The 21,957-nt window shown below is 39.9% G+C and overlaps 1 protein-coding gene across 1 annotated transcript in view; it reads left to right on the top strand.

Annotated features, from left to right (window-relative positions):
* The window catches only part of Csnk2a1 (casein kinase 2 alpha 1), a 44,936-nt gene extending 22,985 nt beyond the window's left edge, over positions 1-21,951 (top strand). Inside the window, 12 exon segments of the mRNA XM_055617967.1 lie at positions 648-759; positions 1,824-1,925; positions 2,387-2,437; positions 3,802-3,861; positions 6,155-6,238; positions 10,772-10,882; positions 12,894-12,995; positions 14,976-15,076; positions 15,839-15,987; positions 17,360-17,446; positions 18,980-19,050; positions 19,052-21,951. Of these exon segments, the coding sequence (XP_055473942.1) occupies positions 648-759; positions 1,824-1,925; positions 2,387-2,437; positions 3,802-3,861; positions 6,155-6,238; positions 10,772-10,882; positions 12,894-12,995; positions 14,976-15,076; positions 15,839-15,987; positions 17,360-17,446; positions 18,980-19,050; positions 19,052-19,183 (1,162 nt within the window). The 3' untranslated portion in view covers positions 19,184-21,951.
* The last annotated feature ends 6 nt before the right edge of the window (positions 21,952-21,957 follow it).

The raw sequence follows: 21,957 nt of genomic DNA on the forward strand, positions 1-21,957 counted from the left end.
TGTGTGTGTGTGTGTGTGTGTGTGTGTGTGTGTGTGTGTGTGTGTGTAAGACATTTGTAGACCAAAAAGGCCTGAGAAGAAAAAGCTGCTTCCTGGTGTAGCCGAACTGTAGTACTCTTGCATTATTTATTGAGTTCTGCTAAGTGTCAACACTGGACTGGGTAGTATGAAGCAAGATTGTATACAAATTTGTTACTGAAGGGGAAACAGCCTGCTGTTGGAGATAAGCATACACTTAGATCCCAGTACACGCAGCCATGTGTACTGTGCCATCAGTATATAACAGTTTGAGATTTGAAAATTTGAGAAAGCTTAATCTCTCTCCTTCCATGTTGTTCATCCTCTGTGTAGTGTGTGTGTGTGTGTGTGTCTCCTCCTTTCTTCAGTCATCTATAGGCTAGGCTGTCAATAAGCTTTCTGTAACTAGACCAGGGTGACCCTGAATACAGATCTTCCTATGTTCACTTCCAAGTGCTGGAGTTACAAATAGTCTAGGCTGGCTGGACAGCTATTACTAAAGTCATACCTCTGTATGTTTTTCCAGCACTGGGATTACAAGCATACACCACCATGTCTGGAAAAAATACTGTTTTGCAAATTGAAAATTTGATATTTTGAAATCATTGTCACTTTGTTTTTATTCACAGAAATCAAGATGACTACCAGCTTGTTCGAAAATTAGGCAGGGGCAAATACAGTGAAGTGTTTGAAGCCATCAATATCACAAATAATGAAAAAGTTGTTGTTAAAATTCTCAAGGTGAGTACAACAAGAGAAACAATGTCAGAGTTATTTGAAATGTGGAATCTATACATATAGATGGATGCCGTTTTTATATGTGTCACTTGAAAGATTTTTTTTTTCAGTTAAGCCTACCCGTTACCCTCTAAAGTCAGTAGAACACCTATAACTAGCTTGACAGCTGAACCTAAAGCAAGAAAAGAAATAGTTAGAATGTGGGTGGCCAAAGTGGAGAATAAAAGTACAGGCTCTTATTTTCCAAGTCTCTCCTAATGTGCATATCCTATGCTTTCAGTTATGTTCTATGCTTTTTTTTTTTCAATAAGCAAATCAATGCCTCTGCTTTATAAGGATAAGGAAGGCAAGTACATGACAAAAGTGCAGCTAATATGGTATCACCATATGTGCAAAATAAAAACATGCACATACTCAAAAATATAACAATTGGTATTAATCATTTTAAAAGAAATTATATTCCTTTAAAGTGCATTCAGGAGGTAGAGCAGGAATATTGATATGAGTTTGAAGCCCACTGGGCTATAGCTAGACTGTACAGGAAGGAACAAAGAAGACCCATTCCCCCCCCCCCCCCCCTACATTAAAGGCTTTATTTTAAGGTTACTTACTTTGTGAGTCTGTGTAGATCAGAAGGCAATTTTCAGAAGTCGGTTCTCTTTCCATCACACAGACTCTGGATGAACCTCATGTCAACAGTATTAGTAGCAAGTGCCTTTATATGCTGAGTGGTTTCTCTGACCCCATTAAAAGTTTGTTTGTGTTTTTTTTTTTTTTTAAAGGATCTACTGTGTTACCATTTTAAATGGTGGCTTGCACGGTTTAAAAGTATGTCATACTACAATTATATTGAAATTAAATGATAATTCTATGGCTGTCTGGTCTTTGGAGTAGAAATATGTTTTAAGTATCTGTAGTATGCCTAATGGTGCTGGGAGAAGGAGTTCTAAGAAATCTGTCACATTTCTTCAAGAAGCTCATATAGAAGCTGTTTTGTATTACAGTAACTATGAGATACACTAGGAAATACTTTTTTTCTGATGCAGTTTTACTATTTACTATTCTAGCCAGTAAAAAAGAAGAAAATCAAGCGTGAAATAAAGATTTTAGAGAATTTGAGAGGTGGTCCCAACATCATCACACTTGCAGACATTGTAAAAGACCCTGTGGTAAGTACAGGAGATGCCAACAAGGCCCAAAGCACAACTGATTTAGTTGTTACCACCACTTAATGTTCTAAACCTGCTACACGTTTAATCAGCTTAGGGTCCTGCTTTGAAAGAAGAAATGCCACACATGTACACATACTCATGGAATACACAGTCTGTTATTCCCAGAAGATTGATAACACTAAAAACCAAATGTATTACTCTAATTTGTAAATCCAAGCCTAGTGCCATTGGGCAGTAGATATATTGTTGGGCCACCTAGAACATTGTGAGATTTCAGCTGTTTGGAAAGTTTTTTTTAAATCCTTCCAAAAATAACCTAAGTGTGGTAATGATCAGAATGGACAAGGTTTCTTAATACTACTGCAACAAGGACTGCCACATTCCCTACACAACACCCACAAACTGAAAATTAAAGCTGCCAGGGCCAGTACTAATGTGTTTTCTTTTTCTTCCCTTAGTCACGAACCCCTGCCTTGGTTTTTGAACATGTAAACAACACAGACTTCAAGGTATCATCCATAACCAACCATTTAAAACTACTGAATTTTTAGATCACATAGAAAGTCTTTTGGGAATGACAATGTAAAATGTGCTTGCCTTTTGCTTGTTTTTAACAGAGTATTTTCACCCTATATTGATCAGTGCTGAAAGTAATACCTGTTTTCCATGTCTGGATAGTTTACACTTGTATTTGTTTAGTGCTCTTAAAATAACTAATGTATTTACATCTTAACACATTTATCATTCATTTAACAGTTTCTTCTAGTGTCCAGACTAGTGAAGATGATAGTATGTATTGACTTGAGGCAACAATGTTCAAGAGAGAATATATTGTTTATGTAGCAGTGGGGACTGTACATTCCTTAAGATCCTTAGGAACTTCAGGCGATTGTTCTTTTCTTACACTTGTTCTGCTGGATCTTGGACCCAAGTCTTGAGGGCTTCTAAGTGCATGGCAACTTGGCTATAACTGAGCTGTACTCCATCCTCTGGGTATGGACCATAAAAGATAATGAGAAAAGATCATGTAAGATGTTGCTGTAAAACAAACATGTACAATACATATCTCTGAATGCAGGTGGCCTACTTATTCAAACAGTTCTTCGCTCTGTTATAACTGAAAGATGTAGGAGCTTTCCGTAAATATACATTTAATAGTGTTTGACTTGCCTTTGTCTAAGTCCAGTATCAGGAATATTATTATCAGTAAACAGGCAGTTTATTTTGTTTGAAAAAAGAGAGAAAAGAAAAACTGTTTTAGATATTTTAAAATCAAAATGATGAACGTCAAAAAACTGACAGAGAACTCTACTTACCATTTTTAGGTAATTAGTTATAAAAAATAATCTGCAGCCTTTTTAGAAACTGAAAAAAGTTACGTTGCAGGTATTTGCAAAGTGTATGATGACCCTAGACTGGAATAATTGACTCAGCAAATTTGTCTTCACATTTTCATACCCAGTGGTGATGGTAGTACCAAGTGCGTAGGCACAAGGAGGGGCATTTCACTACTACAGAGACTCTATCAAAATGCCGTTGAAGGGAGTCAGAAGGTAAATGAAAAGAAAACCCTAGGTTGTAAAAGTGTGTCAGTGCCTGCTGTGTCAGCCATGTATGTATAGTAGGTTCCGACAATGCATTCTAGCTTCAGGATATGTTTAAGTCATTCTTTTTACATAATGGAGTTGGAGGTGACAACTCCAAGAGTCTCTTGAAGTGAATTTTTGGTGGCGATGTAGAGAACATTTGAAAAACAAATCTTGGGACCATGGTGAATGAACCAGTTCTTAGTTGAGATTACTATTAATTAGAGTGAGAAAATTGTTGTTTTAGCATTGTTTTAGAGCTCAACTACTGCATTTGTCTTTAACAGCAACTGTACCAGACGTTAACAGATTATGACATTCGATTTTACATGTATGAAATCCTGAAAGTAAGTAACTATGTGTCCTAATTATTTTTATATTGGTCTTTATTTGATGGTAGAGAAACCAGGGGATTAACTTCAGCAATAGTTTTAAAATGTTTTTAGTAGTAGACCCTTGAGTAAAGTCTTGGATATGCAATGGGATCCAATAGAAGTGTAATTAGAGCATGTGGCTGTTGTGCGACAGGGCCCTACTCTGAAGCAAGGCTGGCCTACAAGTAGTAAGTCAGTCAGTCCAGTCCAGGGTGGCCTCTCTTTATTTCCTTCCCAGCCCCCCATGTTCTTGGACTTACAGTTAGGACAGTCACGCCAGCTTTAGAATGCCTTTTTTTTTGTTTTTATTGTGTGGTGCATGCCAAACATATATCTATGCAATTAGCTGTATACCCAGACCTAGAAATGCCTTAAAGAGAACAGTGGGAATGACAGTGTGAAAACAGCTTTTTTTTTTTTATGCACTGGCTGCTGATACACTTTATTTTACTTAGGACTCAACAAATGACACGGGCCTGGAGGTTCAGGCCTTCCTGTAATCCCAGTATGAGGACTGCCACATGTTCAAGGCCAGCCTGGGCTACAGAGTGAGACTGTCAAGAAACGAACAAGATTGAAAAAAGAAAGATTCTTAGCCAGGCGGTAGTGGTACACCCCTTTATTCCCAACACTTGAGGTATAGGCAGGCAAATCTCTGAGTTCGAGGCCAGCTTGGTCACAGAGCAAGTTCCAGGACAGCCAAGGCTACAGGGAAAAACCCTGTCTCGAAAGAAAGAGATTGATTCTTGAACTCAGCCCTCAGAGGGTCATTGTTCTAAAGACTGTAAATTTCTTCTTAGAAATTGCTGACTACAAATGGACTTTGATTTCTAAAGTGAGATCACAAACCATTTTGCCATTTAGTAGTTATAAGAGTAGAATTATAAGACAAGCACTGCTTAGAATTGGATAAATTTCTTCTTAATCATAGGTTAATACCATGCCAGCTTATTTAAGATTTAAAAGTATCAAAAGAAGGCTGGGCATGTTTGTACATGCTGTTGATCCCAGCAGTTGGGAGGCAGAGGCCAATATCTGTGGCTTTGAGGCCAGTTTGGGGCTACATATTGAGTTCTAGGCCAAATACAGTTATGTAGTAAAACACTGTGTTAGAGATGGCTCAGAGGTTAGGGGCACTGGCTGTTCTTCCAGAGGTCCTGATTTCAATACCCAACAACCACATGGTGGCTCACAAACCATCTGTAGTGAGGTCTGTATACAGAGTAAATAAATAAATCTTAAAAAAAATAAAATCCTGTTTGGGACTGAAGGGATGGCTCAGAGGTTAAGAGCACAATGCTTTTCCAGAGGACCCAGGTTCAGTTCCCAGCACCCACATGGCAGCTCACAACTTTCTAACTCCCAGAGCTGACACCCTCACACAGTCATACAGGCAGCCTAAACTCCAATGCATATAAAATAAAAGCATCAAAAGATTATGCCTACAGAGATACTTGGTCTTTTGTTAGTTCCTGTGGAAAATAGGACTTAAAGATATAGACATGTTTGCCCCGCCCTGCAATCTAGAAGCCCAGGTTGTTTTTCAGGAAGAACAAGAATTTAACTAATGACATTGATTGACAAAGGCCAGGTTTGACAAACTGGAAGTGTGTTGCTCCATTGACCTTAATTTCAGCTATGAATTGTATTCGGATTTGGTAGATGTCCTAGATCAGGAGCTGGCAAATGACTTCATAGGGCTGAAGTCTTTGTCCGACTGTTCATCTCTGCTGTTACAACAAAAAAGCAGCTGTGGATGGTGGGTGAAACATTCATAGAAGCAGGCAGCTGGTGATCCACCCCACTGCTGGTTACTGAAGAATTACTGTTCTTTAAATAAAATGTTGTTAGGCTAATTTTCTTTTGAGGAGAATGTGTTTATAGAAATAATCTAAGCTTTGGATAAGAAGTTGTTCAGTTGCCATACACTTTGGGTCTTTCTGAACAGAAAAGATACTGAAATAAGTAAGACCAGCACATATCTATAATGTCAGCACTCAGGAGGCTGAGGCAGGCAGAAGTTTGAGAGTAGCCTGAGCTACGACATAGCAGAACCCTGTCTTTGAGGAAAAAAGGAAAAGGTTTTGTAACATAGATCTCAGAGCCCTGAGTGTGTTTGGTCGTGTGAACCAGTTCTTGAGGAATAGCTGAGAGGACTGACCTACCTGGTTCTCTGGATTGTTATGTGGCTAGAAGGAAAACTGACATGGAAGAAAAAGTAAACTAAAAACAGTAACTCATGCAATTCAATCTTCCTTTCTTGCAGGCCCTGGATTATTGTCACAGCATGGGGATTATGCACAGAGATGTGAAACCCCATAATGTCATGATTGATCATGAGCATAGAAAGGTAAAGTCATAGACTGTTAAACTTCTTTTATAAATATAATGGAGTTAGCAGTTTATCTTCAACACTTTATCCCTACTGTCTGCCATACTTGATTAAAAAAAAAAAAACTTCACAGTTGAATGAAATAATTAAACATACATGTTTAAACCATTCTTCACATTCCTAGGTATATACTACGAAGAAAACAGTATAGTGAGTAACCCTTGATCTAAACCAGGAAGTCTACCGTCTGTTCTTAGTGGGTGTTTTGTTTTGTTTTGTTTGTTTGCTTCTTTTGGGTGGTGAGTGTCAAGACAGGGTTTCTTTGTATAACAGAGCCCTGGCTGTCCTGGACTCACTTTGTAGACTAGGCTGACCTTGAACAGAGATCTACCTGCCTCTGTCTCCTGAGTGCTGGGATTAAAGGCGTGCACCACCATACCCAGCAATTCTTGTCTTCCTAAGTAACTGATTTGCTAAGAAATTCTTCTCATTCACTGCCTTAAAACAATAACAAATCTGTACAGAGATATATTATTTTCCCTGAATATCATTAGATTTGATGAGAGAAATGAAAGCTCATGCTTGGGCTAAGTGTGGTGGAACATGCCCTTAATCCTAGCACAGAGGCAAGGGGATCTCTTGAGTCCAAGGCCAGGCTGGTCTACATAACAAGTTTCAGGACTATATAGTGAGGCCTTGTCTCAAAAAATAAATAAGGGCTTGTAGCTTACTAACAAACATGTCTCTGTATCTTTTATTTGGGAGCTAGAACAGGCATATATATGTATATTTTTTTTAAGTGCCTGAATTAATAAATTTTCTATAATATCATGGTGGTGCAGTCCTTTACTCCCAGTACTCAGGAGGCAGAGGCAGGTGGATCTCTGAGTTCAAGGCCTGCCTGGTCTACAGAGGGAGTTCCAGGACAGCCAGGGCTGCATATAAAACCCTGTGTGGAAAAACCTAAAAAGGTTTCTGACTTTTAAAAATGCTTTTATATGCAAGCTGTCATGGCTACATGCTTTATATTTTAGGTTTTGTTTTTGTGGGTGTGTGTATATACGTATTTCTGTACACCTGGATTTAGAAACTAGAGGTCAGTGTCAGATGTCTATCATTCTCTACTTCATTTTTCAAGACAGGGTCTCTCATTGAACCTTAAATTGGAAGATTTGGTTAATCTCTCTGACCAGTGTCCTCAGGAATGCTGCAGTCTCTGTCTCCTCAGCCCAGATTATAGCATTACATGGGATCGCACCTAGCTTGGAACATGAGTGCTGGGGAACAGAACTCAGGTTTCCATGTTTATACAGCAGGCAGGCACTTGATCAACTGAGCCATCTCCCCTCACCCTTTTTTTAGTGTTTTGAGACAGGCTCTCTAGCTGTGTAGACCAAGCTAGCCTCAAACTCAGAGATCTGCCTGTCTGTCTACCTCTGCCTCCTGTGTGCTCTGTTATAAAAGACATGAGCCACTATATATGTGTGTGTGTGATGAGTGTGCTCATGTGCGTTCCATGGCACATGTGTAGAGAGTAGACTTTGGTGTCAATTTTTTTCCTGCTACCATGTGAGTCCCAGGATTTGATGGGGGTAATGGGGCTTGGTGGAAAGTACTTTTAACCTGCTAAACCATCTTGCCAACCCAAGGCAGTATCTTGCTACATATCTCAGGCTAATTTTGAACTCATTATATAAAGAGAGTGACTTTGAACTTCTGATCCTTCTGCCTCTATATTCTGAGTGCTGGGATCACAGTGTGTGTCACCTACGCTGTGTGGTGCTGGAAGTTGAAGTCGGGGCCTTAAGCATGCTTCACAAGCATTCTACCAAGTATGTCTGTGTATGCGCAGGCGTATGTGTGCCAGCCTTGGGTTTTCTTTCTTCTGAGTCAAACATTTTTTTGTTTGTTTGCTTTGTTTTTAGACAGGATCTCTTATTGGTACCTGGGGCTACTATTTTGGTGCTGGCTAGCCAGCAAACCACATAGTCATTCCTCCTGTCATTACTTTCCTAGCGCTGGAATTACAAGTTTGTGCTGACTTGCCTGATGTTGTTATTGTTTGGTTTTCTGTGTGCTAAAGGTCAAACTCAGGTTCTTATCCTTTTATGGCAAACACTTTATTGGCTGAGCTATCTCCCTATCCCTGACATTCAGTTTTTTTGTTTTTTTGTTTTTTTTTTTTTAATTTGCCCAAGCCTATGTCTTACACAGTGATTACTTGTAGTCATAGGAGATTTAGGTGACTTATTTATTCAGTTAATCCATTTTCTGACATATACCATATAATAGATTTGTCTGGAGTGAACAAAGCAGACAAAAATGTTTTTCTCTAAAGTTTACATTTGAGTCATATAAAGAGGTATATTGTAGTTAGGGTTTCTATTGATGTGATTAAAAATCATGACTAAAAGCAACTCAGGGAGGAAAGGGTTTATTTCAGCTTACAGTTTTTACAACACAGTCCATCACTGAGGGAATCTGGTGGACAGGTGTAAAAAATTATAGTTTTTTCTACTACCCTTTCTAGCTCCCAAATAATGACACAGACCTATTACATTTATTAATAGGCTTTAAAGTATTACAGCTAAACAGATATTCATTTATTCTAACCTGTCTACACCAGTCTGGACTATCTCCCAGCTATGTGCCCCATTACCTGTCCTCTAATTTTACCCTGCTGCTCTGTTCCATCTTTGTCTTCATGGTGACTCCTCTGGTGACCTCTGCTTTTTCCGCCCTCTCTCCTTCCCCTGCTCCCCTCTTTCTTTGTCTCTCTGTCCTACTCCCCCAAACTAGGATGGGAAGTCCCACCCTAACTCTCCTACACAGCTATTGGCTGATCAGCTTCCTTATTAACCAATCAGATGCAGAGGACAATTTTTATACAACATTCAGACAGGAGATTTGGCAATAGTAATGACAATGTCCATATCCAACTTCAACCAGACCTCTGAGCACAGAAATCAACAGTGAATACACTGCGCAAAACCATTTCCCAATAGCAGGAGCTATTGCAGAAGCCATGAAGGAATGTTGCTTTCTGTCTTTCTTGATCTTGGATTGCTCAGCCTGCTACTTACCTAGCTACAGGTTAATCTTCCAGGGAAGGGTGTGGCTGGGAGCACCATCCATCGTGAGCTGGGTCCTCTCACATCAATTATCAATCAAGAGAGTGCACCACAGGCTTGTCAGCCTGCCAGTCTGCTTCAGGCATTTTCTCTATTGAGGTTTCTTTTTCCCAGTGACTCTGTTTTATAGCCAGCACAGCATAAAAGGATGTTTCATGGGGTTCTGTTGGAAAAGTTACAATGTTGAGAGTACTGGAGTAAACACAGCAATGCAATGTCAGGAAGAAATATATGCCGAGAAGAAAAAGAGTTTTTCTGCCTGAGTAAGCTAATAGTTGATTCTATGTCATTCACCAACAGAGTGTCCTCTGATTTGATTCAGTTCTAACACTGACTACCTAGATATATCAGATTCTTAAAACTTCCCTTTTAAATGCTGGTAACAAGCCCCAAGTTTTTCTGTCGGTGCTTCTGAACAACTGGCTATTACTTGTTCACACAGACCTCCTCTGGTTCAATTAATTTGCTAAAACATTTCACAATTTAAGTAAATAGATTTACTGGTTTGTTCAAAATTATTTTACAAATGACAACAGATGGAGAGCAAGATTTATGGGGAGTTGTGCAAAGCTTGCATGACATGTCTTCTAGGAACTGTCACATAGCTGTCCAGAAGCTCTTTGAACTCCCTTGTGGCTTTTCCTTCCATAAGTGTGATGAAGTGTGAACAGCCAAGTAGCAATGTGGTAGGCTCAGTGGGAAAGCAAATGAGACTGGTCTCTTCACAGTCTTTCTGATATCTGTGTGGTACAAGACCCATTTGAAAAGGATATCTTCATATATGGTCTGTGCCAGAACACATTTTCATTCAAGTTTCTGTTGTCTATCTTAGAAAAGAGAAACTCAGTTTTTGTTGCTTACTGCAGGAGAAAAAGGGATGGTTAAAATGAGTACACAGGGAGAGTTTTGCTCTCTAGACTTAACTATGCCAGATACTAATACTAGGAATGTAGCTCAGTGCCTAGGAAGCCCTAGGATCCATGGCCAGCACACAAAGAAAAAAGCAAATACCTTTCCAAAAAGTATGTTTATCATTTTAGAAACTTAGAAAATATAGGTATTGTAGAAACTAATGAGCCAGAAAAATGAATGAAGAATTGTACGTATATATTGAAATCATAATACCACAGTATGGCATGATGGAGCAGCAACACAGAGTTGAGATAGAGGAAAAGAAAAGAAGACAGAGAAAGGAAGAGAGCCTCCAAGTCATGCATTGTTCGTAGGCCTTTCTCTGAAGATGGGAGCAGGGTCTGTGCAGAGTGGCGACAAGTAAGAAGCCCCCTGCATATTAAGTAGCTAATATGAAAGTGTAGTCATGTTGCCAAGTGCTGGCAAGGATGTGAGCACCTGGTGAGGATACCCTCTAGTTTGAAAATGCTATAGTTATTTGTGACTTGTTCTCTTTTTTTCCTTTCAGCTACGGCTAATAGACTGGGGTTTAGCTGAGTTTTACCATCCTGGCCAAGAATATAATGTCCGAGTTGCTTCTCGATACTTCAAAGGTCCAGAACTACTTGTAGATTATCAGGTAGGAAAAGAGTGGAAGTACAGTGTTGTTCCTGTGCTTATTTTGCACATAATTTGTAGAAATTTCAGTTTGGTTTGGAAAATCAAATCCCAAGCTGTCCTTTTTTTAGGCAAAATGTGAGATACATGAGTTGTCTTCTGTAAATTAAGTCGGTTTTAAATTGTTTATTTTTTTTAATATGGTAATATTGAATTAATTGTCCTAAGTTTACCTAAAGCAAAACCAGAAGACGCCCAATAATAGATTCTCTTGATCTCAAAGGCATGTTGTACATACTTGTAATTCAGATTTCAAAAGACAGAGGCAGAAGGATCAGTTCAAGGCCAGCCTGGGTTATGTGAGATTATCTCTTTAAAATGTAAAGAATATCAAATATAAAGAATATCCCACCTACTTCCCCACACATTCCAGTTGTGATGGTTCACACCGACATCCTTGCACTTCGAAGGCTAAGGCTGGAGATTACAAGATTGATACCTGCCTTGGGCTACAGTATATGACCCTGATACAGAAATAAGAAAAAAGGGAGGTGGGAGAGATGGCTCAGAAGCTCAAAGCACTTGCTGCTCTTGTAGAGGAGCTGCCTGCAGTTCCAGCACACACATGGCAGTTCACAACAACCGGTTGCCTCTTTCCTCTGCAGACACCCAGTACACATGCCGTACACATATGTACACACAGGCAAAATATTCATACATACGCCAATGAAATCTTCAAAATTCTCTTTAGGTTTATTTAATTTCATATGTATGAGTGTTTTGCTTGATTGTATATCTTGAATATCACATTTGTGACTGGTGCCCGTGGAAATCAGAAGAGAGTTTTGGATTCCCTGAAACTTGAAGTAGAGATTTTTGCCTGCCGCCATGTGGGTGCTTAGACTCTAACCTTGGTCCTCTGGAAGATCAGTCAGTGTGCTTAACTGCTGAGCCATCTCTCCAGCCCCAGAATAATTCTTTTTAGTTTTGGTTTTGGTTTTTTCAAGACGTGGTTTCTCTATGTAAAAGCCCTGTGTGTCCTGGAACTTACTTTGTAGACAAGGCTGGCCTTGAAATCACAAGGCTTCTGCCTCCCAAGTGTTGGGATCCAAGGCATTCATCACCATGCCTAGGGCAGCTGAAAATAAAAGATTAATCCAGTGTGTTAGAACTTTTTAGGAGACGTTTTTCATACCCATTTTTGCTGAGTTACTATCAAATGCCTTAAAGTTTCAGGCTTAGCTCTAAAAGTTCCATCTCTGGAATTACAAAGTATGTAACCTTGCTTTAGCATGGTATGTAGTAGCATATGCTTTTTAGGCTCCGCACTCAGGAGGTAGAGGCAGGAAGCTCTCTGAGTTCAATGTTGACATAGTGAGTTCCCGCCAGTCAGGGCTAGCTAAGCAAAGGTACCCTCTCTCAAACAGTTTAGGTTGGGTAGGCCCTCTCCTCCCAAGAGGATCCTTGGATTTCTTCACATAATAAAATTGTAGCTTTTCCTCTGCAAGTGAAAAAAAGCAGTTAAAAGTTTGCAGTTTGTTTTAAAACTGAATTGAGGAGCTGAGATAGCTTAGAAGTTAAGAGCATATGTTCTTGTAGAAGACCCAAGTTAGGGTCTCATAGCTACCTATAACTCCAGTTCCATTCAGTCTAATGCCTTCCTTGATTTTGAGAGGGCGGAGGTACTTTCACTCATGTGCACATACCCCACTCCTCCTCCCATGTACACCAATACACAATTAAATCTCCAGGGAGAAATAAAACTGGTTTGAAAGAAGGGCTGGTGATGTGGCCTCATGGTAAATCAATTGCCTCTTATACACAAGGCTCAAGGTTCTGTCCCTAGTACTAAAGAAAAAACAAACAGGCTAATAACTGGGTGAAAGAAGATATAGATGCACAGAGAAAACATATATATTGTTGTTTCACTATGAGCAAAGTGATTTTAAACTTCTTCCTTAAATGTCTGTTTTGTATCTAGAAATGACAAGCCTGGGGATGCATGTGTGATAACAGTGTTTTCTTTAATACAGATGTATGATTATAGTTTGGATATGTGGAGCTTGGGTTGTATGCTGGCGAGTATGATCTTCCGGAAGGAGCCATTTTTCCATGGACATGACAATTATGATCAGGTAATAACATGTTACTCCCATTAAGAAATTTGTTGACCTAGTATAAAGATGGCCAGATCTGCAAACTCATTAGAAACTTCAGTGGGTCTAGGCTACAGGCTGAGTTCTAAGTCAGCTTGAGCTACAATGTGTAAGTAATTTAAAACCTGTCCAGATGTGGTTGTGAATATTTTAGTCCTAGCACCTGGGAGGCAAAAGGCATGTGGGCCTCTGAGTTCTAGGCCATGCAGGACTACACTGTGAACTTCTGTTTCAGTCTCTCCCCCCATTCAAATTATCCCAGGAACCCTGGGCATGGTTGCTCATGCCTTTAATCCCAGCACTCAGGAGGAAGAGGCGGCAGATCTCTGTGAGTTAAAGGCCAGCTTGGTCTACACAGCAAGGTCCATGACAGTCAGAGCTACATAGATGAACCTGGCTCAAAAGTCCAAAAAAGAAAAAAAATTTTTCAATGTAAAGTACAGTTGCCACACATGTGCACCTCACCCGTCAAGCCCAGCTTGTAGTATATAATAGCTGAGAATGCTTTCCTTGCTCACCTGGCTTGACTGGTCCTTGGATTAGTATTTTGACAACAGCTAAGTTTAGCTACGACTCAGAGTCGATCTCAATCTCTCCCTGTCCCTCCCTCTCCCTTCTCCCCCCCCAGACTCACATTGTGTTTGTAGTGACTTGCGCTGCTGCTTTGTAAAGAGAGCATGTAAAATGTCAGTCACACATGTTCAGAGGTGGGGGCGACAGCTTCCTTGCTAAGAGGGTTTGCTGCTCTTGCAGAAGACCTGGGTACACTTTCTAGCACCCACATCACTTGGCTCATAACCACCTGCAATTCCATTTTCGGGTGTTCATGATGTCCTCCTCTGGCCTCAGTGAGTACAGCATGCATGTGGTGCATACACATACATAAAATGTTTTTTTTTTTTTTTTAATCTTTTTCCAAAATATGAGGCAAGAGAGATGGGTCAGTGGTGAAAGCTCTTGCTGATCTTGAGAGGACCTGGGTTCAGTTTCCAGCATCCATATGATGGCTCACAACCATTTATAACTTCAGTTCCAGGTGATCTAACTCAGTCTCTTGGCCTCTGTGGGCTCTAGGCATGCATTTGGTACATAGACATACATGGAGACAAAACATCTATCCACATGAAATAAGAATAAATCTTTTTTAGAAAAGAGAAAAACATTTTCTCCCATGTGTTGAATTATACTTAGTACTGCTATGGCCATTTTCTCCACATAATTGAGTTTAGATGTGTATATTAATAGAAATGTTGCTGGTACTTTGAATATTTACTCATTGAAATTCAAGGAACCAAGAGAACCAGTGATATGCCAGGAAGGCATCAGTGCTTTATTCCTTTTGGGTAACAGTGGACATTTTGTTTCATTTTTTTTGAGATAGGGTTTCTCTATGTAATACTGGCTGTCCTGGAACACAGAGATACTCCTGCTGGGATTAAAGGTGTGTGCCACCGACACCCACCTAGCATAATGGATTTTTATAAAGCCTTCCTTTAATTAAAGACAATCACCTGGAGTTTAAAGACTGCAGCTTTGTATCAAGTGCTGTGGAGGGCTGAGGGATACAGAGTGAAGAAGAATCCCTTTAGACAGCTCATTGCCTGTCCAGAGGCAAATCCAGCAATAAGTGTAGTAATGTCAGTATGGAAGTGTGACAAGTTACACAAGAAGAGACATCATCATTTGAATTGTGATGAGGAAAAAAAGACCGTCAGGCACATTTCATGGGGACAAAAAAAAAAAAAACAACAGGCAAAGTAGTTGCCTTTGTCTAACATTTTTAATTGAGTTGATTTAGGAATGTTATGTGAACTTTACCCCTACTACACACCAAAATTTGAATTAAACATTAGTAATATTTATTTGTAGGGAATATCAATTTATTTAACGCATATTTAGTTACTGATTTGATCATATAATATGCTTGTGGTGTGGATTTTTGTTTTTCTTCAATATTAGTTGGTGAGGATAGCCAAGGTTCTGGGAACAGAAGATTTATATGACTATATTGACAAATACAACATTGAGTTAGATCCACGTTTCAACGATATCTTGGGCAGGTAAGTCACCCCCAAACACTGTTCCCACACACAAAAAAAATTAATCTGTGTGTGGTTTTGGCATCTTGGATCCTGAAAATTGTCTTGTTCTCTTTGCCAGAAGTGCTAAGGTATCTGGTTTGGTGCTGCAGGATGTTGTTGGAGCTCACTTGATAACATCGTATTGAATGATAATCCAAATTCGTTCACATAGAAAAGTCTGAGTGTGAAGATTATAGTCAGGAGGTTCCTGTGAAGAGAATTGAAGTAAATGTAGGGTGAAAGTAGAAGACTAGAGTTAGATCAGACATCAAAATCTCTCCTAATCCAGTTTGTCTTCTTAAGTGGCAGGACTACCTAAGGAAGGAAGTAGACTGGTTTGCTGCCAGCTGCCAGGCAGGGCTGATGGAACAGAATAGGAAGACTGCCCGCTTCACAGGAGGATGTAGACTTTCTGATGCAGAAGCATTTGTTGTCTGCCAAGTGGCAGAATTACAAGAATGGAAATTGGTGAAGAGTACTGGGTGGCTCAGCCACATGACTGCTGTACAAGAACATTAGCAGTCTAAAAGTCACTTGAAGTATGTTTTTTCAAAGGGGGAAGACCCTAGTTTCTCCTGGGTGCAATGCTGTCATTTCCAGTTGCCAATTACTTCTCTCTGTGGGTGTTATCCCTGTGTAGTACAGTGGTATACAAGACTGTTTCTTGGACTTTAGTGCTTTTTGGTTTGCTAGGCTTCTATACTTTGTGGCCCATTTCTCATTTCAAATTTTACCTTACAGACACTCTCGTAAGCGATGGGAACGCTTTGTCCACAGTGAAAACCAACACCTTGTCAGTCCTGAGGCCTTGGATTTTCTGGACAAGCTGCTGCGATATGACCACCAGTCCCGGCTCACTGCAAGAGAGGCCATGGAGCACCCTTATTTCTGTGAGTTCGGTTGTGTAGTCCTCCACTGCCCAGAAGACTATATGAGGCAGATGAAAATTTATATTGTCAACAAGGTTCTGGACCAAGTGTTACAGATCAGATCTGGAATTCAGCTCCTATTAGTTTACCAAGAAGTTATTTCACCCATTCTGAACCTAATTTTCTTCAGATAAGGCACTGATAGCAGTTGCTGTGGGAAGAGGGCTGGGCATATAGGCAGTGCTAGAACACTTACCTAGTAACTGAGGCTTTCAGTTTAATCCATAGTTCTACCAACAAAAAGAAGGGTTCATGATGATGCTTTAATGAAATTTTATCATCTACACATGATGGTGACCTAGACAGGGGGTTTGCTTTAAGTATCAGGTCAGACTGGGCTACATAGTAACTTCTAAGACAGGCTGGTTTATAAAGTAAGAATCTATCCAAAATAGCAAAAGAAGAAACTAGCAGAGATTCTTGCCTGTAGACACTTATTTTCCTACCAGTTCCCAGTGGCTAGTTTAACCTGGATGAATACAATAAGTCTTGATATGTCCTGGCTATACTAATCATTGGAGAGAGCCAGGGAGGTGTAGAAGTCTTATTATTATCTAAACCATTATGGTTTATGGGTATATGGCCACCTATGCTTCTGTGAGTGAAATGATGCTCCCACCCATTCTAGTCTTGGAATGCTGTTTATTCAACTTTGTATTGTTGCCTGAATAATGCAATGATTTTCCAGTTAGTCCGATAGGCTGTTTCAGAGTCCTCTATAACTGAACACATAAGTTGATTGGAGTGGAGTAAAGTCTGTGCTTATAGCACTGTCCTACACAGGCACTCAGTCTCCTGCTCTGGACTGATTCACTGATAATAGATTGCTGTCTTGGCCAGATTATATTGGATTGTCTCCACTAAACATTCATTTTACTGTTTTCATTTTTTTTTTAAGATTTATTTATTTATTATGTATACAGTATTCTGCCTGAATGTATGCGTGCAAGCCAGAAGAGGGTACCAAATCTCATTGCAGATGGTGTGAGCCATCATGTGGTTGCCGGGAATTGAACTTAGGACCTCTGGAAGAGCAACCAGTGCTCTTAACCTCTGAGCCATCTCTCCAGCCCCCTACTGTCTTCATTTTTAATTAGCTCTATAATGGATATTTACTCATCATCCTACCAATCCGTCCACACTTGGTTTTTAACTGCAATTGTACAGGCCAGGTCATTATGCTGTTTATTTGATTCAATGTGAAGGTAGTTGCTTCTTTAAGTTCTCTAGAGTATAAATTAAAAGCAAAGATTGATGGTAGCTATTCTTATTTTTTCCCAGCTAGTTTAATGCATCAGGCAGAACAGAACCTAACCATACCTCTGTTTTCTAGACACTGTTGTGAAGGACCAGGCTCGAATGAGTTCGTCTAATATGGCAGGGGCCAGTACACCTGTCAGCAGCGCCAATATGATGTCAGGTTGGTTGATTGGTTAATTCTCTTTTTAGAAAATGGAGAGGAAAGTCACTGTTCTTAGTTTCAGTTCCCTCTTTGTGCCTGATTTCTTGTATGCCTTTTTTTTTTCTCTGTAAATGTTGGATGTGGGTAGACATGAGAACATTGGGGTGCGTTTATGTGGAAACCAGAGGTCATCCTCTGGTTGTTCAGGAGCCATCCACTTTGTTTCATTGTTGAGTTACTTTATGTATATGTGTTTACATGAGTATGTGCATGTGCACCACAAACCGTGGGCTGGGTTAGCCTACCGATGAGGTTAGCCTAACGGCCAGACAGCCCCAGAGATCTACCTAGCTGTCTCTTCCCCCTCCAACCCTAGGTTTACATGGGCGTTGTAGATCAAATATTGGTCAGTTGGTATATATCTGTACTGCTAAAAGCTCTGGGTATACTTATAGTGACACTCATTGCCTTGTAAGACACCACCAGTATCTCTCCTTCAAAATTCTAGTATTCCTACAGAAAATTTCTTGGAGAGGCTTGAATTCCCAACAAACCATGAAGAGCACAGAGATATCTGTTTGTTGTGATTGGTTTTATAAAACAGGGTCTTGTATAGCTCAAAGATAATTTTTCAATCTTTATATTTTGAACCAGGTACAGTAATTTCCCATATTCATGGTTTTAGTTACTCATGATCCAAAAATACTATTTCTCTGGACTCTGTTTAGAGAAAGCATATTCATATAACCTTTGTTAGGCTTTTTTTGTTATAACTAGTCTGTGACTATACATAATTTATAAATTAATCTTTATTGTAAGTTTATGTATGTAGAAAAACAGACTATACACACACACACACATATATATACATGTATATATGTGTATGTATAGTTTGTGTGTGTGTGTGTATGTAGTGTTGGGTACTTTTCATGGTTGTAGGCACTCTGAGGCCTTGGAACACATAGCCCACAGATGGAGGGGGGTTCCTTGTATTTGGAGAGAGTGTGTAAGAAGGAACTGGCTAATTGAGAGCAAACTAAAATGTAATTGTGATAGAAATGAAGAAACCAAATGGAAATAAATTCCCAAACACAGTCACCACTTAGAGGCAAGAATGTACCTTTCTCCACCAAATGGCCATTGTAGTTTGACAGCCAAAGTTGTGTGCTGTTCAGTATGGTAGCAAGTGCCCACACAGCTATTTAGTAAAACCTGAGTAAAAGTAGTGTTGTAGCCACATTTCAAATGCTTGCTCACCACATGTCTAGCCAGAGGTCACCCATTGAGAAAGTGGGATGCAGAGCATAGCCTTTGGACAGGCTGCCAGTGGTATCTGTGCATAATTGTCAGGTAGCTGCCTGCTAAATTCATTTATTAGAACTTATAATTTTAACTTGGATTAATACAGTTTAAACTTTGAAGTGGGCAAAAAATGTGGCTAAGAAAGTCATAAAGATTATTATGTTAGTGTTTGGCGAAAATATGGCAAATTTGGTGACTACAGTTGGTATGCTTGGTGTCTGTGGCTTACTGTTTTCTCTCTTCTTTCAGGGATTTCTTCAGTGCCAACCCCTTCACCCCTTGGACCTCTGGCAGGCTCACCAGTGATTGCTGCTGCCAACTCCCTTGGGATACCTGTTCCAGCTGCCGCTGGCGCTCAGCAGTAATGACCCCCATCTATATCCTGATGCCCAAGCAGAGGTGGGGAAGTCCACCTTCTCCTTGACACAGCTTGCGCCTGGTTGGGAGGGGTGAGAACACTTCAGAAGCACCATGTCTGAACCGTTGCTTGTGGATTTAGTAGTTGAGTCATAAAAAAAAAAATAATAGGCTGATTTTCTTTTTTTTTTTTTCCCCCTTTTTTTTTTTAATTTCTTTTCTTTTTTCTTTTTTTTTTTTTTAACTTGGACTTTTCATAACTCAGGGGATTCCCTGAAAAAATTACCTGCAGGTGGAATATTTCATGGACAAAATTTTTTTTCTCCCCTTCCAAATTCAATTCATTACCACTAAAGAACAAAGATAAACTGGCCTCAGTCCCAGCTGCTGCGTTTGGGTGGAGATTTCTTCCCCTTCCCACATTGCTCTCCCACATCATACACTCTTGGGAGTTGTATCTCATGCTGTTGTCCAGAGATCATAAAATACAGCTTATTAAGGGAGGTGGGAAGGGAAAAGGCAGAGAGGACCCAGTCCATCCTAAAACACTGTTCTACTGGTCATTTCATCACTTCTCTCCAGGACTGCGTCTGTGGTTATTCTGGCTCTGGTGGAGGTGGATCTGTCTCAGTTACATCAGAATGTTAAAAGTCTGCCCAGCTTGCAGACAGATCCAAAAGCTTTTTTTCTGAATGAATCATGTCTTATTCCTAACCCTCAGTCATTTTAATATTAGTTTAGTTTAAATTTGTGGTACTTTCCCTTCCATGCTCCTACTTTGGTCTTTCCCTTTTCATCTCCTGACATGCTGTACTTCATAGCTAATAGGAGAGGGAAGGCAAAATCTTTTTGTTTTCTTTGACTTGGCCATTTTGAAGTCAGTTAGTTACTGGGCATAATTTATTGCTTTTTAAAAAAGAAATATTCATATAAATTTCATGCTAGCATTCTTAAGAGCTAACGGGTGATGTGGCCATACTGGGTTCATTTTAAGCTTTGTACCTTTTCCTCCTCCTTTCTTCTCCTTTTTTCACATGCCATCTTGTGAGGAAACCTGCTCTCAGAGTTGTAAGTGTATCTGAGAGGCAGCCACAGAGCCACCATCTCCAGTGAACCAGAAATGGTGACCTGTAATTGTGGGAAACTATCAGTTCTTCTGTTATGGCCCTGCCATCCCTTGCTGTGTGTATATATATAATACTTTGTCCTTCATATGTGAAAGATCCAGTGTTGGAATTCTTTGGTGTAAATAAACGTTTGGTTTTATTTATCAAGGTTAGATTTAAGTTCCCTGTGTAAAGGTCTCGCTGGGTGGGTGTCTCACATTCAAACCTGAAGTGACTACAGCCCATACCATGGAAGCTTCCCAAGGCCCTCATTTTTATACACCCCTTCGTTCGACCCATGGTACTGGGCAGGGCAGAGAGGCCTTAAAAAAAGCACCACAAGCCAAAGCGTCTCTGGGGATTAAGGATCCTTTGCCATAAAACTCATTCTGTGTCTCAGCATTGCAGGGATTGGGGATAGGAAAAGTTGCCAGTTTTGTGTGTTTGTGTGTGTATAAAGTGGACTTTCCACTGTAATCCAACCACCTAAGTTTATCAGGTGCTTCACTGAGGAAGCCTAGTTTTTTAAGCACAATAGCAAAACATCAGCTCTGTATTTTCTCCTGTTATTTCATTACAGTAGCTGCCTGTGGGGACTAGGAAAAAAATCTTCCAACATATTTTAAGGCCTAAAATCTTAGTTCCCCATTCTCCTACCTTTATAGATTCATAAGCCTTTCTCACCTGACATCATAGATAAAACATAATTGTTTGGGGAGTTGAATTAACTTACCTAACTTTGTAGCCCATCTTGGCTTTAGTAACTTTATCAAGGTGGTGGCTTTAGCAAAAGTAATGATGTAGAGGATGCTAATGCCTTTCTTAATGTTTCTCAACCATAGGGAGAGCTAAAAAGAAAACTTTCTGACTACAGAGTGATTTTCTTCTTTTTGGCCACTTGCAGTGACTATTTATTGTACTTGATTCCTGTATGCCCTAGCGTGCTGTGAGGGTTACCATGTTGGATTTGAGCAGAGCTGAAAGCACCAGGTGTACCAGAGATGCGGTTTGTGATTATGTTTGCACTGGATCGTGATTTGAAAAAGACACTTAGACTGATGATTTCTTTCTTTTGAGGTGGAGAGGAAGGTTGTAGATCAGGACTCCACACTCTTCTTACAGCTCAGAAATTGAGGTGTGTCTGAGGCTGGTGTGGACAGCTGCAGATAGCTGGGCCTCCTCACACTCATCAGATCTTTGCAAGAGCCGAGGGTGAATGCAGAGGACTCAGAAGTACCACCTAAGAGCCTTTTAAAACAAATAGAAGTTTTGAAGAAACAAGGAGTCACTGCAGAAATGTGGAGAGTTTTAAAAGACCTGAATGGGTAGGGATAGGGAGGGTCAGGGTTTACAGAGTAACAACTTCTGTGTTGTAAATTACCTCATCTGTACACCTTGTATTGGGACACTATTTCTCAGCACTTCCTGTGTCTGCATTGCTTAGATGTCAGGAAATGGATGCCAATATAAAACAGCTGTGTTGGCAGTTATTCTGAAAGTATTTTTTAACTTTGTTTTGTAGTGTGCCCTTCCCCCTTTAAGTTTAAAGTCAGAATCCCCTCCTTGATTTATGTTGTAATTGTATTGTAATTGGTATGACTAAGACATAACTGTGCTGGGAAGAAGTTGTGCCATGAAGGTCTTTAATTTTTTTTTTAAATAAAAACATTTAAATAAATGAAATGTCCCTGCAGCCTGAGCAATATGCTTCTCCAACCGACACCGTGTTTAATAAAGGATGGCATAGTTTTCATGTGATTTGAA

The sequence above is a fragment of the Psammomys obesus genome, unplaced genomic scaffold (genome assembly GCF_907164565.1).
Source record: "Psammomys obesus unplaced genomic scaffold, mPsaObe1.curated_primary_1811, whole genome shotgun sequence".
NCBI lineage: Eukaryota > Metazoa > Chordata > Mammalia > Rodentia > Muridae > Psammomys > Psammomys obesus.